Source organism: Schistocerca cancellata, chromosome 5 (genome assembly GCF_023864275.1).
Source record: "Schistocerca cancellata isolate TAMUIC-IGC-003103 chromosome 5, iqSchCanc2.1, whole genome shotgun sequence".
NCBI lineage: Eukaryota > Metazoa > Arthropoda > Insecta > Orthoptera > Acrididae > Schistocerca > Schistocerca cancellata.
This window is the reverse complement of record NC_064630.1, coordinates 528,775,948-528,788,900: the sequence shown is the minus strand read 5'-3', so window position 1 is coordinate 528,788,900 and position 12,953 is coordinate 528,775,948. Positions and strand designations below refer to the sequence as shown.

The 12,953-nt window shown below is 40.9% G+C and overlaps 1 protein-coding gene across 2 annotated transcripts in view; it reads left to right on the top strand.

Annotated features, from left to right (window-relative positions):
* LOC126187791 (zwei Ig domain protein zig-8-like) overlaps nt 1-8,029 on the top strand; it is a 185,548-nt gene extending 177,519 nt beyond the window's left edge. For both annotated transcript variants that reach the window (XM_049929064.1, XM_049929063.1), the window contains exon 6: nt 4,279-8,029. In XM_049929064.1, coding sequence (XP_049785021.1) covers nt 4,279-4,391 — 113 coding nt within the window. In that variant the 3' untranslated portion in view covers nt 4,392-8,029. The remainder of the gene's footprint in view (nt 1-4,278) is intronic.
* Nucleotides 8,030-12,953: the final 4,924 nt, after the last annotated feature.

Genomic DNA, 12,953 nt, shown 5'->3' with positions numbered 1-12,953 from the left:
CATTTTAGTAGGCACATATATTGGTAGTGGAAATCTTAAGTTACAAAATTTCCGTTACCGGAAAAAAGGTCCTTATTGTTTTTATGAAGTAACATTTTTCAACCTGCCTTACAACAGAAAATGTGGTTTGGAGTGGAAGGTCTCTTTTGAGATTGTAAGAAGCTACAAGCACAGTGAACCTACCGTGTGATACGGATTTTATGAAGAATAATATTTAAGACTGTGCGTATTGAAAAGTGCGATTAGCAGTGGGTGCGGGTGTGGAATCAGGTGCTACGTTGCTACCGTCAGGTATAAGAGTTGGGGTTCGGAAGGAATGCACAATTATTTTTAATTTCAGTTCTACTTTTTTTTGTACAAGAAATCCATTTTATGCCACCTTTTGTCGTGAGGGCTGTGAGGTAACGGGCGAGTCGTGGCGCCCTGAAAATATTCTAAGTTCGGAGGAAGCAGTCACCACACGGGCCGGCAGCAAACACGTGGTGGCGAACGTTAGCCGGACGAGAGGGGTAGCCCCAGAGCGTGGTCCATCGAGCACATGGCTGGGAATTACTTGGTGACACTGTGGGTTGAGACGGCCAAAGATGGCAGACTTTGTGAAACGTTAATGGCAGACATTTCACAGTTCGTATAGAAATTAATAGTAGACATATGAATCATGATACCTCAAAAAGAAACCTGTACGTTAATATTATTTGCACGGCGATTCTGATGGTGTAATCAGATTTTCAATATCTTTATTAGTTTAAAGTTTAGTATCTGACGGTAAATTATACAAGTAATCCCCAGCAACGAAATTCCAAAATCTAAACGATTCATCCGATGTGGTCGACCGACTTGTCTTTAGAAAGCTATTAGTGTAAAACTAAATTGATATAAATTACAGGCATATGACTTGAATAGTACATGAGTCATTGGAGGTCAAAGTGGCCGATTACTATCGATCGCGTCAGTCCATAAATACTCCTCAATTATACGAAAAAACGGTAGCAGCATATTTCTTCATCTGTGTCTTTATTTATATCCGATATATACTATTCATGAAGAAATTGGTCAATTATTTACTGTGTTTTAGAAAGCACAGAGCCGTTAGGCTACTGGCCTGCCTTTTGTTGCTATTCCTTTGATATAGGTTTATTTAATTTCTTTATGTATTTAATAATGTGTGTTAGAGCGTGTTTATGGTCCAGCCGTAGGAATATTTATTTAATTTCAAGCTATTTATATGTAAATCAAGTATTTCGTATGTGCTTCATTAGGTTTGTGTGGATACGTAGACTTGAAGACATGCAGGGAGCGCTCTAGCCAACCACAGCGCTCGTTGCTAAGAGAGTTTCCGGAGAGGACACGAGGTAGTTCGGAAGAGTGCGGCGCTAGGGACAGTCGCACAGGACACTGAGGGTTCCGGAAAGTCTCACAGGAGACGCAAAGTGCTGGGCGCGACGGACGCGGAGCTGGAGACAGACTTTGAGAGTGTGGAGCGGTTTGCGCGAGGTCGCGCCAGATAGAAATACTTCGGAGTGCCGACTTGTGCACTTGTGAGATTTCCATGGCTTCTGCAGTGAAGACGTAGTGTGCGTTTAGAAGGGAATATCTCGCGAGCTATGTTGTTGTTCATAACTAACTACGTGCAGTAGGAATCTGTTGTTTCCCTGTTATTCAACTTATAATTTATTTAATTGCTGGACCGTAGACACCAATAAGTGTTTTGCAGAAATATACCGCTTTCTCAAAAGTACTTCTTCTGTCGTACTCATCATTGAAAGTCGTTAAGATACTACCTGCAGTTTTTATTTAATTACTATCTTTCATTTATAAATTTATATGTTACTTTCATAATTCGCATTTGCCGAGTAATAGAAACTTTCGACCATTCGATTCATGTGTGTATTCTTATCGTATACTGTAGACTCAGCAGTATTTGACCTGTAATGCGGTAACTACGTATGGCAGCCCCCAGACAACGAAACTAGCTAAAACTTTTAATACTGCAACTCTGAGTCGGAAGGTACGTAGTTGAGGGCCAGCAACATCATTTCATTTATTACTTTTTGGAAGCCCGCAGGGCGTTGGATCTCCAATGGGAGGTTTACAAATGTTTTGCTTCCTTTTTGGAATATCATACTGTACAATGTTTACAAGAGATTTTTACATTGTTCACATATTTTTAAAATATTTATATACACTAACGTTCATATGAAAAGTCACTATGTCCCCATAAATCAGAACTGCTGTCATTCTCGTTCATGTGGGATATTTTCAGAGAGTTCATCTTTCTTCCAGTTTTCTTCAGTTTTCCTGGCATGTTTAGTAATGTTTTTCCAGAGTTCTACAGTTACAGTCTGTAAGGCTCCTCGTCATAGAGCCTAAAACGCTTCCATACTTCCAACGTTTCGTAATGTGTTAGCCCCATCCGTATTTGCTGCTTTTCTGTTTAGATACGAGCTCGACTGGATTATGCTTGCAAAGAACCAAACAGGTTTTACGTCCGCTCGAAATTGTTTAGTGACTTGTTCCAGTTTCTTTATTGGTGTGTGAAATATCAGCTCTACCTTAGTCCATATTCAAAAGTCGTGAATTCCAGGGGCAGAGAACCATTGTTTGGTGTTATCTAAGATTTGATTCCTCCTTTCAGCCGTTACGTGCTCGAGTTTTTAGGTGAACTATAGACCATCGTATGATGTGGTGCTCAATCTAAAACAATGGATGACCTTTGAGGCAAGAAACAGAAATTTCTTCAACCACTCTTTATGAGCCCAGTTTATTTTGTTGTGGTAATCTCCTGTTCCTTCTCTAATTCCGATGAGTAAAATTATGATGCATTTCCCAGCACGAGACTGTGTCTTGAATTCTCCACACCATCTAAAAAATGTTCGGCATGTATCCTCGGTACTGATTATAGTTGTCAAAACAATTTTCTAAAGATTCTACAAAGTCTTCTTGCCACCCAAACTTCAATGTGTGATCCTGTTCGCATCAGGTTTCTTCTGTAAAGGAAATCTTTTATCCCTGTGTTGGTGGTTCTCTCGTTCTTGTAGGAAGGTATGCCGGTATGCAGCAGTTGTCACAATCTTCATTAGCACTGGTTTTCTGTTACGTTTTTGAAATGGAATCCCAAGCTGTTAATCACTTTCAGGAGAGCAGAGATTGAAATATCGGGAAAATGTACCATATTTTCTATCAGTTTCAGGTTGAGTTTTTTAAAGTTGGGGAATATCTTACTCGTTAAAAATTACGGGTAGTTTTTCGTAATGTGGAAAAAACATAGAGCTAGAATTTCGGTCGGCTTCGACAAACACACTGTATTTTTCGTGACCTGGATGACATTTCTTCAGCATTCTCCTTTGAAGCAGCTCGTCATATTTTCAGTGATGACAACGATATTCCAAGACAGTGTAGAGAAGAAACATACCGTCCCCAACTTTTTCACACTCAGTTCGAATGAAATAAATAGCGCATTAAACCATTCCAGCCACGCGGGTTTAGCCGAGCGGTCTGAGGCGCTGCATTCACGGAATGTGCGGCTGGTCCCGGCGGAGGTTCGAGTCCTCCCTCGGGCATGGGTGTGTGTCTGTCCTTAGGATAATTTAGGTTAAGTACTGTGTAAGCTTAGGGAGTGATGACCTTAGCAGTTAAGTCCCATAAGATAAAAAAAACATTCCAAATTCACCCACTGACAACGGTGTCCTCAGAATCATCTGTATATGACATCGCTACAGTGACAGGGAAAATCAAATAGTAACAATGATACAGGCATATAGTTCCTCAACTGCTTGTAACTAAACTGGAGCCTCCTTAATACAAAAAAAAAATCCGATAGTAGGTATCCTCCGCCATGCACCATATGATGACTTCCGGAGTATCAGTATAGACGTTGATATGTTCTGACGATGGCTAAATTTTCGGCCTGTGGTCTTAATACTTCTGTAAAGTATGCAAAGAAGGAGACGAGATACTGGCAGAAGTAAGGCTTTGAGGACGGAGTGTGAGTCGTGCTTGGGTAGCTCAGATGGTAGAGCACTTGTCCGCGAAATGCAAAGGTCCCGAGTTCGAGTCTCGACACACAGTTTTAATCTGCCAGGAAGTTTCATATCATCACACACTCCGCTGCAGATTGAAAATCTCATTCTGTGTGTTTAAAAACCTAGTCAGCTAAACGTCTACGCTAGAAACTATTTCAAGATTGGGCACCGGCGTGGAAAGAAAGCAAACTACGGTCGGAGGTGGCAGGTGAGTCCCGCCAGCTGTTTAACGGAGCGGCCGCTCGTCTCGTTGCAGGCGAGCGCCCGGCGGCTATGCAACACGCGGGCCAGCGCCGGCTGACGCACCCCGTGGTGGAGCTGCTGCTGCTCGCCGCCGCCACCGCCGCCTTCGCCGACCACTGCTGCTGATGTGGGCGCCTCACCCTCTCCGCGGTTGGCAGCCCTGCTGGTCTCGCCGTACCTGCACCACCGGCGCTGCCGATCGGTGACTCCTCGACGAAGCATCCTCAGCATGTGATATCAACGCCTAGCTGTGGAAAGTGTGAGCTCTGCTCTGATGAACCGTTAAACTATACTCTTCATCAGACAGCACCAGGACTGGCGTTCCAGTCGCGCCCTGTTAATTCTTCAATGTTAATTGTGCGCCGGGTTGGCTTTCGACGGACACTTCTAAACCGAGACATCGAACGAGACGATCACCTACATTGCATCAGCCACTCCCACCCGATCTCTTACACTTTCGAGATGATCGGTATCCAGACTGTAGAGCACTGGCCTACATAATTGGAGTAATTCAGCAGTTTACATTTTATAAGTAAAGGTCGCGATTCTATGCAATAGATATGTGCATACAGGATGTTACTACCCGGATGTTTTCGCTGTGTTATCATTATAGCCGCTTCATTCCTAAGCTGCCTAGTCACTCAGGAAGCAGCAAATGCAAGACTGAATGGCTTGATAGGAGGAGCCATTTTAAACAATAAACACCTGGAATTTAAACGTTCTTCTTATGAAGAGGCCTTGCCTCTTCAGAGGGTGGCTATCATTATGGCCAGTCTTGTTTTTGACTTTGTGTATTTAAAACAGCTTTAAGAAAATGCATCCGAACTGCTCTCTCACATACCGTACCCACAATGTTCATCTTCTTCCTACTGATCTTTTGCCTATAACGTTTCCTTCCATTATCAGTCTTAGAATATTGTATTTTTCTCCTCTAGTTGTATGGTCAAATTATCTAGTTCTTTGGTTTTGATTGTGTTCCCCAATGCCTTATGTTCATTGATTCGTCTTGTCCACACCATCACCTATTAGCGTCATTATTCAAATGAAGAAATTGCAACCCAGACCTGTATGGCCTGTTTCAAGATCAACACCTTAAAATCTAATAGAACTGTGTAAGAGCTTCTTCTGAGTATGAATATGGCAGTATTTGCTTGGTTCTGAAGAAGGACGAATGCCACAGTTTTTCTCAATTGCGTTTTTCATATTCTCAGAACTCATTCTTACAGAGGCCAAAAACCCTGACAACAACAGGCAAGGTCTCATGACTTCTTACCCTTTGTGTTATGTAAAATTCGTTACAGTCGAAACTTTTTAATTAGTCATTACCATTATTCCATTAATAATTCTTCGCTATTCACAGTGACAAACCAGTCGCATCTGATGACGCCATTAAACAATTTTTGTCAGAATTGACTGAAATAATACGGTTATCAGTAATGTCCTCACTGATGCTTTCTCCAAACAACATGAAAATTGAACTTACTGTGTTGCTTTCATTTCAACAAAAGCTGTTGTTCTTACAATTATGTAATAGCAAATCTCGTAAATAACGCACGCTGTCTTTACAACATACATAAGACGATTGCCTGTTTTACAGAGGAATGCTTATTAGCTATTGAAATTTGTCATATGGTAAGAGGCGGTAAGTGGTTGATATCCCGTAGACTGTGAAATCTTTGGAGTGGCTGAACTAAAAAGGAAGTACCAGACAGAAGAACGTAAGACTGCATTCTAAGGAAATTATCATTCTCTGTCATAAATGAAATCTGAATTTGAAAATTGGCGCAACTCATTACGAGCAATGTCGGCAACAAAATACTCCAGTCCCGTACCTTACATACAGCTCGCATAGGTCTCTCTTCTCTTAAATAATAATTAATGTTACGTCGTAGCTGCTACGGCCACCACATTGCCTCAAATGTAGCCAATATCACATTGCTCCCGAAACTGCACGTCAAACATGAGATAACGGCTGTTAATCACGCTCATGACGAATTTTTGGGGTCAAAATGTTGCTGGTTCTGTGATTCCACGGCTCTGGATTGGCTGAAACGAGCCGCATAGGAAGAAAATTATAGATACACATATGTCCACACATTGCTTCATTTGAAAAGCACCATCAGAGACAGACACGCATGCATTTGTCTGAACATTTTCACTCATATACAACAGAAAATTTGTATTGATGGAGATAAAAGTCCGTTCTGAAAAGTTTGTTATATGACGATGTTTTAACTTCGACTTGAACAATTAACCGACGTTTCGTTATTGTCGGACTGCACTGCACATTGACTTTGAGTATTATTTTCTGGTTTTACGACTTAGTTCGCAGTTTTTTCTAGTGCATTCTTCGCTGTTTTAATTGCACTGTCTCTGAGTGTTGAAATTATTTTTTGCCTCAGTTTTATTCTAGGTACACTGTATCCATAACATGTTGTAACATGCTCCGTATGTTGGCCTTAATCTGATTTCTGCGACATGTTCGAACACACTCGATCCGTTGTGTGACGTAGTGGAAAGATGAGATCACTTGATCATATTTCCACCAGATATTTTGTTACAGCTGGTAACATTGTTATGATTGATTTTGATTCATATTTCACTCCGAGTCCTCATTTAACGATTATTATCAGTAATTGTCAGTTATAATTTTCTCCAATCCACATTGGAACCATTACTTAAAGCTAATCAACTTGGGTGAGTCACCGAAATATTTCGCTAGTCGCTGCAAGAACATACTTTGTACGTGAGATTGATACGACTCCTCATATAACAACTTCCAAATTCTTTACGGGCTACACACATCTACTCTTGTGTAAATGCTTTTTTGAACTTCAAATTTTTCTCTTTCTTTCGATTTTTTGATACTGTAGTCCTTTCTGCTATGGTGGATACGATCTCAGTACCTGATGAAGATCTTATATACACCATAACGTTATTGTGAATGACATTGTATTATGCACGCAGTGGATGTTAAATAAATGCGTCGACCATATACTGATTTTACGTCGAGTTTATAAACAGCAAGGTGCGGATGAAAGTGCTTTCCAGTGGAAGTATTTGACTTTAGAAAACTAAGTCTCTCGTCCATTTATTATTAAATTACCAGTCCAGGAACTGTAATTACACTTCACTCTGATCTCTCTACATTTTGATGTGTGTAAAAGCGTACTGATAATTGTGTATTTGAATTGCGTGATACAGATCCCAAGTTGTTAGTTGCTAAGCTTTTGACAATACTTCACGTAACTCAGAATAAATACTTCAAGTGTGATGTCTGGCTTCCGACTGACAAAAGAACTACAAAAATTAACAGGTATAAGGCCTTATTTTGAAGAATATTGAATGTAAAATACACAGAGAGAATTTATTTTCAGGATAAAATACGACAAAAGAATTGTCTATGACTATTTCTCAAAGTGATATTTTTGTAAACGTCCACATCAACAATTTTCTTGTAGATATTATTATATTGTCCAATGTTGAAGTTATTATGAGTAAGTAGTTGCAATTTTTACGTTTGAAAATAAGTAACTGGTGCCCATTGGTGTGTTAAATGTTACTGAAGATATATGTTTTCTCTTGTCGTAGGTGAGTATCTGTTTTATGCAGGTCGAAGGAAAATTGCTTCGAAGATGTTTGACAAGGAATACAACCTATTAATGACTGTAAATATCCTTTAACTCTAAGTAAGTTTGGTCCTTCATAAATAATTTACAATAATTTACAATATTTTAAAATAAAGTAAAAAGTTTCATTGTTCACTTTGAGTTTTTAAGTGCTTGTCCTATCGAACTTATAACCTTTTCCTGATCCCAACAATGAACGTAATGTACCACCATATCATTGTGTATAGTACCACACAAAGCAATCAATTGATGATACTATCAAATAGATTATGAGTGCAGCAGAGCTTCGAACTCTGACATAACACTTAAGTAATTAATGGCAAAGGCCAGAGCTCCGATGTAGCCCACAGTTTTAATATATATGGTGGCTTCATTACGGCGTGCAAACTGCGAGGGGGGGGGGGGGGTACAAATAATCCTGCGGTCTTCAAAACAGGGATTTCACACAGCTACACACTCAGGCACATGGATCTGAATATTTAACGACCGTGTTTCTAGAACATACGTTTTACGCTCAGCGCTTTTCAGCTCCAAGTTGCATAATTAAGGGTGGGAGAGGCATGCACATAATGAGGACCAAAAGTACCAGGTAAAGATTCATGTGTCTTATTCTATGAACCACTTTTTCAACAACAAAATAGTCACAAACTGTAATGAACACTCATCTACATTGGTCTGTTTTCAATATTTTTTACGTATTGTTGTGCTGCTCAGTCAAACTGCTCATTTGCCAGCACCTCGATCATTTTGGAAGCAGAGTCTGGATGTTCAGTTGTAGTTTTGGTAAGTGGGATAGTTCATAGGAATTCACACTAACGGTGCTGGCGATATCTTCCACGAGTGTACACGTAAACATTTCGCAGCGCAGTTGGCTGCTCATCACGAGACATGGTACACAAACGAAAGTAACCTCATTAGTGCATTCTAATTACACAGTCTATACTCTCAAATAGAAAGATCACCGAATTACACTCGACTCATTTACTTGAGTTTATGCGGTTGATTAGTGGCTCGACAACACGCCACATGAGTACAGGCGGAACACTTATTCACAATAATTTGTGTACACTTTCGCTAATGAAGCAATACTATGAAGTACATGACTACGAATACGAAAGTAATATCCGCTTTTGGAAACGCAACGGTTGGCATTCTGTTAGCTAATTCTCCAGTAGTACTCTAGCTGCACACAACGAAAGCTCACACATGACTCTTTGTACGAATCACTCTTCGCAGTCGCGAAACTGTAACTGTAGATTCTGACACGGGTAGCAAAACTGCAGTATGTTTACAGGCATCCTGTACGCTTCTGACCTAAAGCTTAATTCTGTAGCTGTTTTGGGCACATACAAATATATTTGTTAATCCCAGCAATCGGCGAGTTAGTTGCTTAGTTAGTGAAGTAAAATAATCATATTGTGAGGTGCGTGCTGGAACCAGCTACCGATGGTGACCACAATATGGAAACTTTTGTAATTACGAATGGACCGGAGACAGAAACTCAAACCTGCTTACTCACAGGAGCCATCATCACACTTCAAGTATACAGCTACCGACTGCATTAGAGGTTTCATTGTGAATGCAGACACTTAGGATATTATCAAACTGACGATATTAGACAAACACTAATCAGTACTAAGACAAAATGGGTCTTCCCGACAATAAATTGCATGAAGCAGGACAGTGATGACTCAAATTAAACGCAGAATTGAGGTAGAAAGAAGGGTGTATCATCACTCACTAGGTATTGTAATGCGAAACCAAAAGTCTCCGCTACACTAACTGAACAGAAGTACCTGGACATGCCCATGTAATGTGGAACTGATCACTAGATGTCAGTAGAAGTGTTGTGCTGTTTTGGGGGTTGCGTCGTGTTGGGTTGTGAGTAGAGAAGCAGTAATAGCAGAATGGGTGGGTTAGTGACTCAAAAGTAGGGTAATCATTTTATGTTACCTAACAAATCCATCACATATATTTAAACCTTCCTGAAGCTGCCTAAGTCGACTGAAGTGGAAACATGAGAGAACTACCACAGATAAACCAGACCTAGGGGACCACACTGTACTGAGAGGCATGCACCATCAAACATTATGGAGGGTCACTGTAAAAAATCGCATAAAGTCAGCGGTAGGATTCAGTCATGAGATCTAGAATTTTATATGTAGTATATATAGCACAGTGACGGTGTTTAGGAAGTTTAAAGGAATGGAGTGCGATGGTCGAGCAGTCCTCATGAGCAACACGTATCTCTAGGCAGTACTGAGCGACGCTTGAGGCGATGTAAAAAGCTATGCCACTGGGTAAAGGGTAACTGCAAACGAGTGATTTGGTGTGATAATCACGCTGTACCCTACGGCAATCCTATGTAACGGTTTGGGCTTGGCGAATGTCTGCCACCACGTGTGTTACCGACAGTAAAGTATGGAGGAGGTGGAGTCACGGTACGGGTGTGGCTTTCGTGTTGGTGTGGTCCCGCTATTGCGCTTAAGAAAACCCTACAAGCACAAGGATATGAGCACATTTTACACCATTGTGTCAGCCATACAGTAGAGGAACGGCTCTTAAATGGATCTGAGCACTATGGGACATAACATCTGAGGTCATTAGTCCCCTAGAACTTAGAACTATTTAAAACTAACTAACCTAAGGACATCAAACACATCCATGCACGAGGCAGGATTCGAACCTGCGACCGAAGCAGTCGCGCGGTTCCCGACTGAAGCGCCTAGAACCGCTCGGCCACAACGGCCGGTGGAACAGCTCTGAGATGATAATAGTTTGTAGTATGAAACTGTAGATTAAAACTGAAGAAGCTGCAAAAAGGCGGGAATTTGAGGAGTTGGGACCTGGATAAACTGAAAGAACCTGAGGTTGTAAAGAGCTTTAGGGAGAGCATTAGGGAACGATTGGCAAGAATGGGCGAAAGAAATACAGTAGAAAAAGAATGGGTAGCTTTGAGAGATGAAACAGTGAAGGAAGCAGAGAATCAAGTAGGTAAAAAGACGAGAGCTAATAGAAATCCTTGGGTAACAGAAGAAATATGGAATTTCATTGATGAAAAGAGAAAATATGAAAATGCAGTAAATGAAGCAGGCAAAAAGGAATACAAACGTGTCCGAAATGAGATCGACAGGAAGTGCAAAATGGCTAAGCAGGGATGGGTAGAGGACCAATGTAAGGATGTAGAGGCATGTATCACTAGGTGGAAGATAGATACTGTCTACAGGAAAATTAAAGAGACTTTGGAGAAAAGAGAACCACTTGCATGAATATCAAGATCTCAGACGGAAACCCAGTTCTAAGCAAAGAAGAAAAAACAGAAAGGTGGAAGGAGCATATAAAGGGTCTACACAAGGGTGATGTTCTTGAGGACAATACTATAGAAATGGAAGAGAATGTAGATGGTGAAATAGGAGATGATACTGCGTGAAGAGTTTGACAGAGCACTGAAAGACATAAGTCGAAACAAGGCCCTGGGAGTAGACAACATTCCATTAGAACTACTGACAGCCTTGGGAGAGCCAGGCCTAACAAACCTCTACCATCTAGTGAGCAAGATATATGATACAGGCGAAATACCCTCAGACGTCAGGAAGAATATAATAATTCCAATCCCAAAGAAAGCAGATGTTGCCAGATGCGAAAATTACCGAATTATCAGTTTAATAAGCCACGGCTGTAAAATACTAACACGAATTCTTTGCAGACAAATGGAAAAACTGGTAGAAGCCGACCTCGGAGAAGATCAGTTTGGATTCTGTAGAAATGGAACACGTGAGGCAATACTGACCATACGACTTATCTTAGAAGCTAGATTAAGGAAAGGCAAACCTACGTTTCTAGCATTTGTAGACTGAGAGAAAGCTTTTGACAATGATGACTGGAATACTCTCTTTCAAATTCTGAAGGTGGCAGGTGTAAAATACAGGGAGTGAAAGGCTATTTACAATTTGTACAGAAACCAGATGGCGGTTATAAGAATCGAGGGGCATGGAAGGGAAGCAGTGGTTGGGAAGGGAGTGAGACAGGATTGTAGCCTATCCCCAATGTTATTCAATCTGTATATTGAGCAAGCAGTAAGGAAACAAAAGAAAAATTAGGAGTAGGAATTAAAAGCCATGGAGGTTCGCTGATGACATCGTAATTCTGTCAGAGACAGCAAAGGACCTGGAAGAGCAGCTGAACGGATTGGGCAGTGTCTTGAAAGGAGGATAAAAGATAAACATCAACAAAAGCAAAACGAGGATAATGGAATGTAGTCGAATTAAATCGGGGGATGCTGAGGGAATTAGATTAGGAAATGAGATGCTTAAAGTAGTAAATGTGTTTTGCTAATTGGGGAGCAAAATAACTGATGATGGTCGAAGTAGAGAGGATATAAAATGTAGACTCGCAATGGCAAGGAAAGCGTTTCCGAAGAAGAGAAATTTGTTAACATCGAGTTTAGATTTAAGTGTCTGGAGGTCGTTTCTGAAAGTATTAGTATGGAGTGTAGCAGTGTATGGAAGTGAAACGTGGATGATAAATAGTTTAGACAAGAAGAGAATAGAAGCTTTCGAAATGTGGTGCTACAGAAGAATGCTGAAGATTAGATGGGTAGATCACATAACTAATGAGGAGGTATTGAATAGAATTGTGGAGAAGATAAATTTGTGGCACAACTTGACTAGAAGAAGGGATTGGTTGCTAGGGCATATTCTGAGGCATCAAGGGATCTCCAATTTAGTACTGAAGGGCAGCGTGGAGGGTAAAAATCGTAGAGGGAGACCAAGAGATGGATACACTAAACAGATTCAGAAGGGTGTAGGTTGCAGTAGGTACTGGGAGATGAAGAAGCTTGCGCAGGATAGAGTAGCATGGAGAGCTGCATCAAACCAGTCTCTGGACTAAAGACCACAACAACAACAACATGAAACTCCACACTGCCTTAAAGTAGAATGTGTTAGGCAATGGTTTGTTGACAATAACATTCCTGAAATGGTCTGCCCTGCCCAGAAGACCAAACGAAACCAACGGAAGACCTGCAGGGATGACTTAAAAAGACTACGCTCCAGACCGT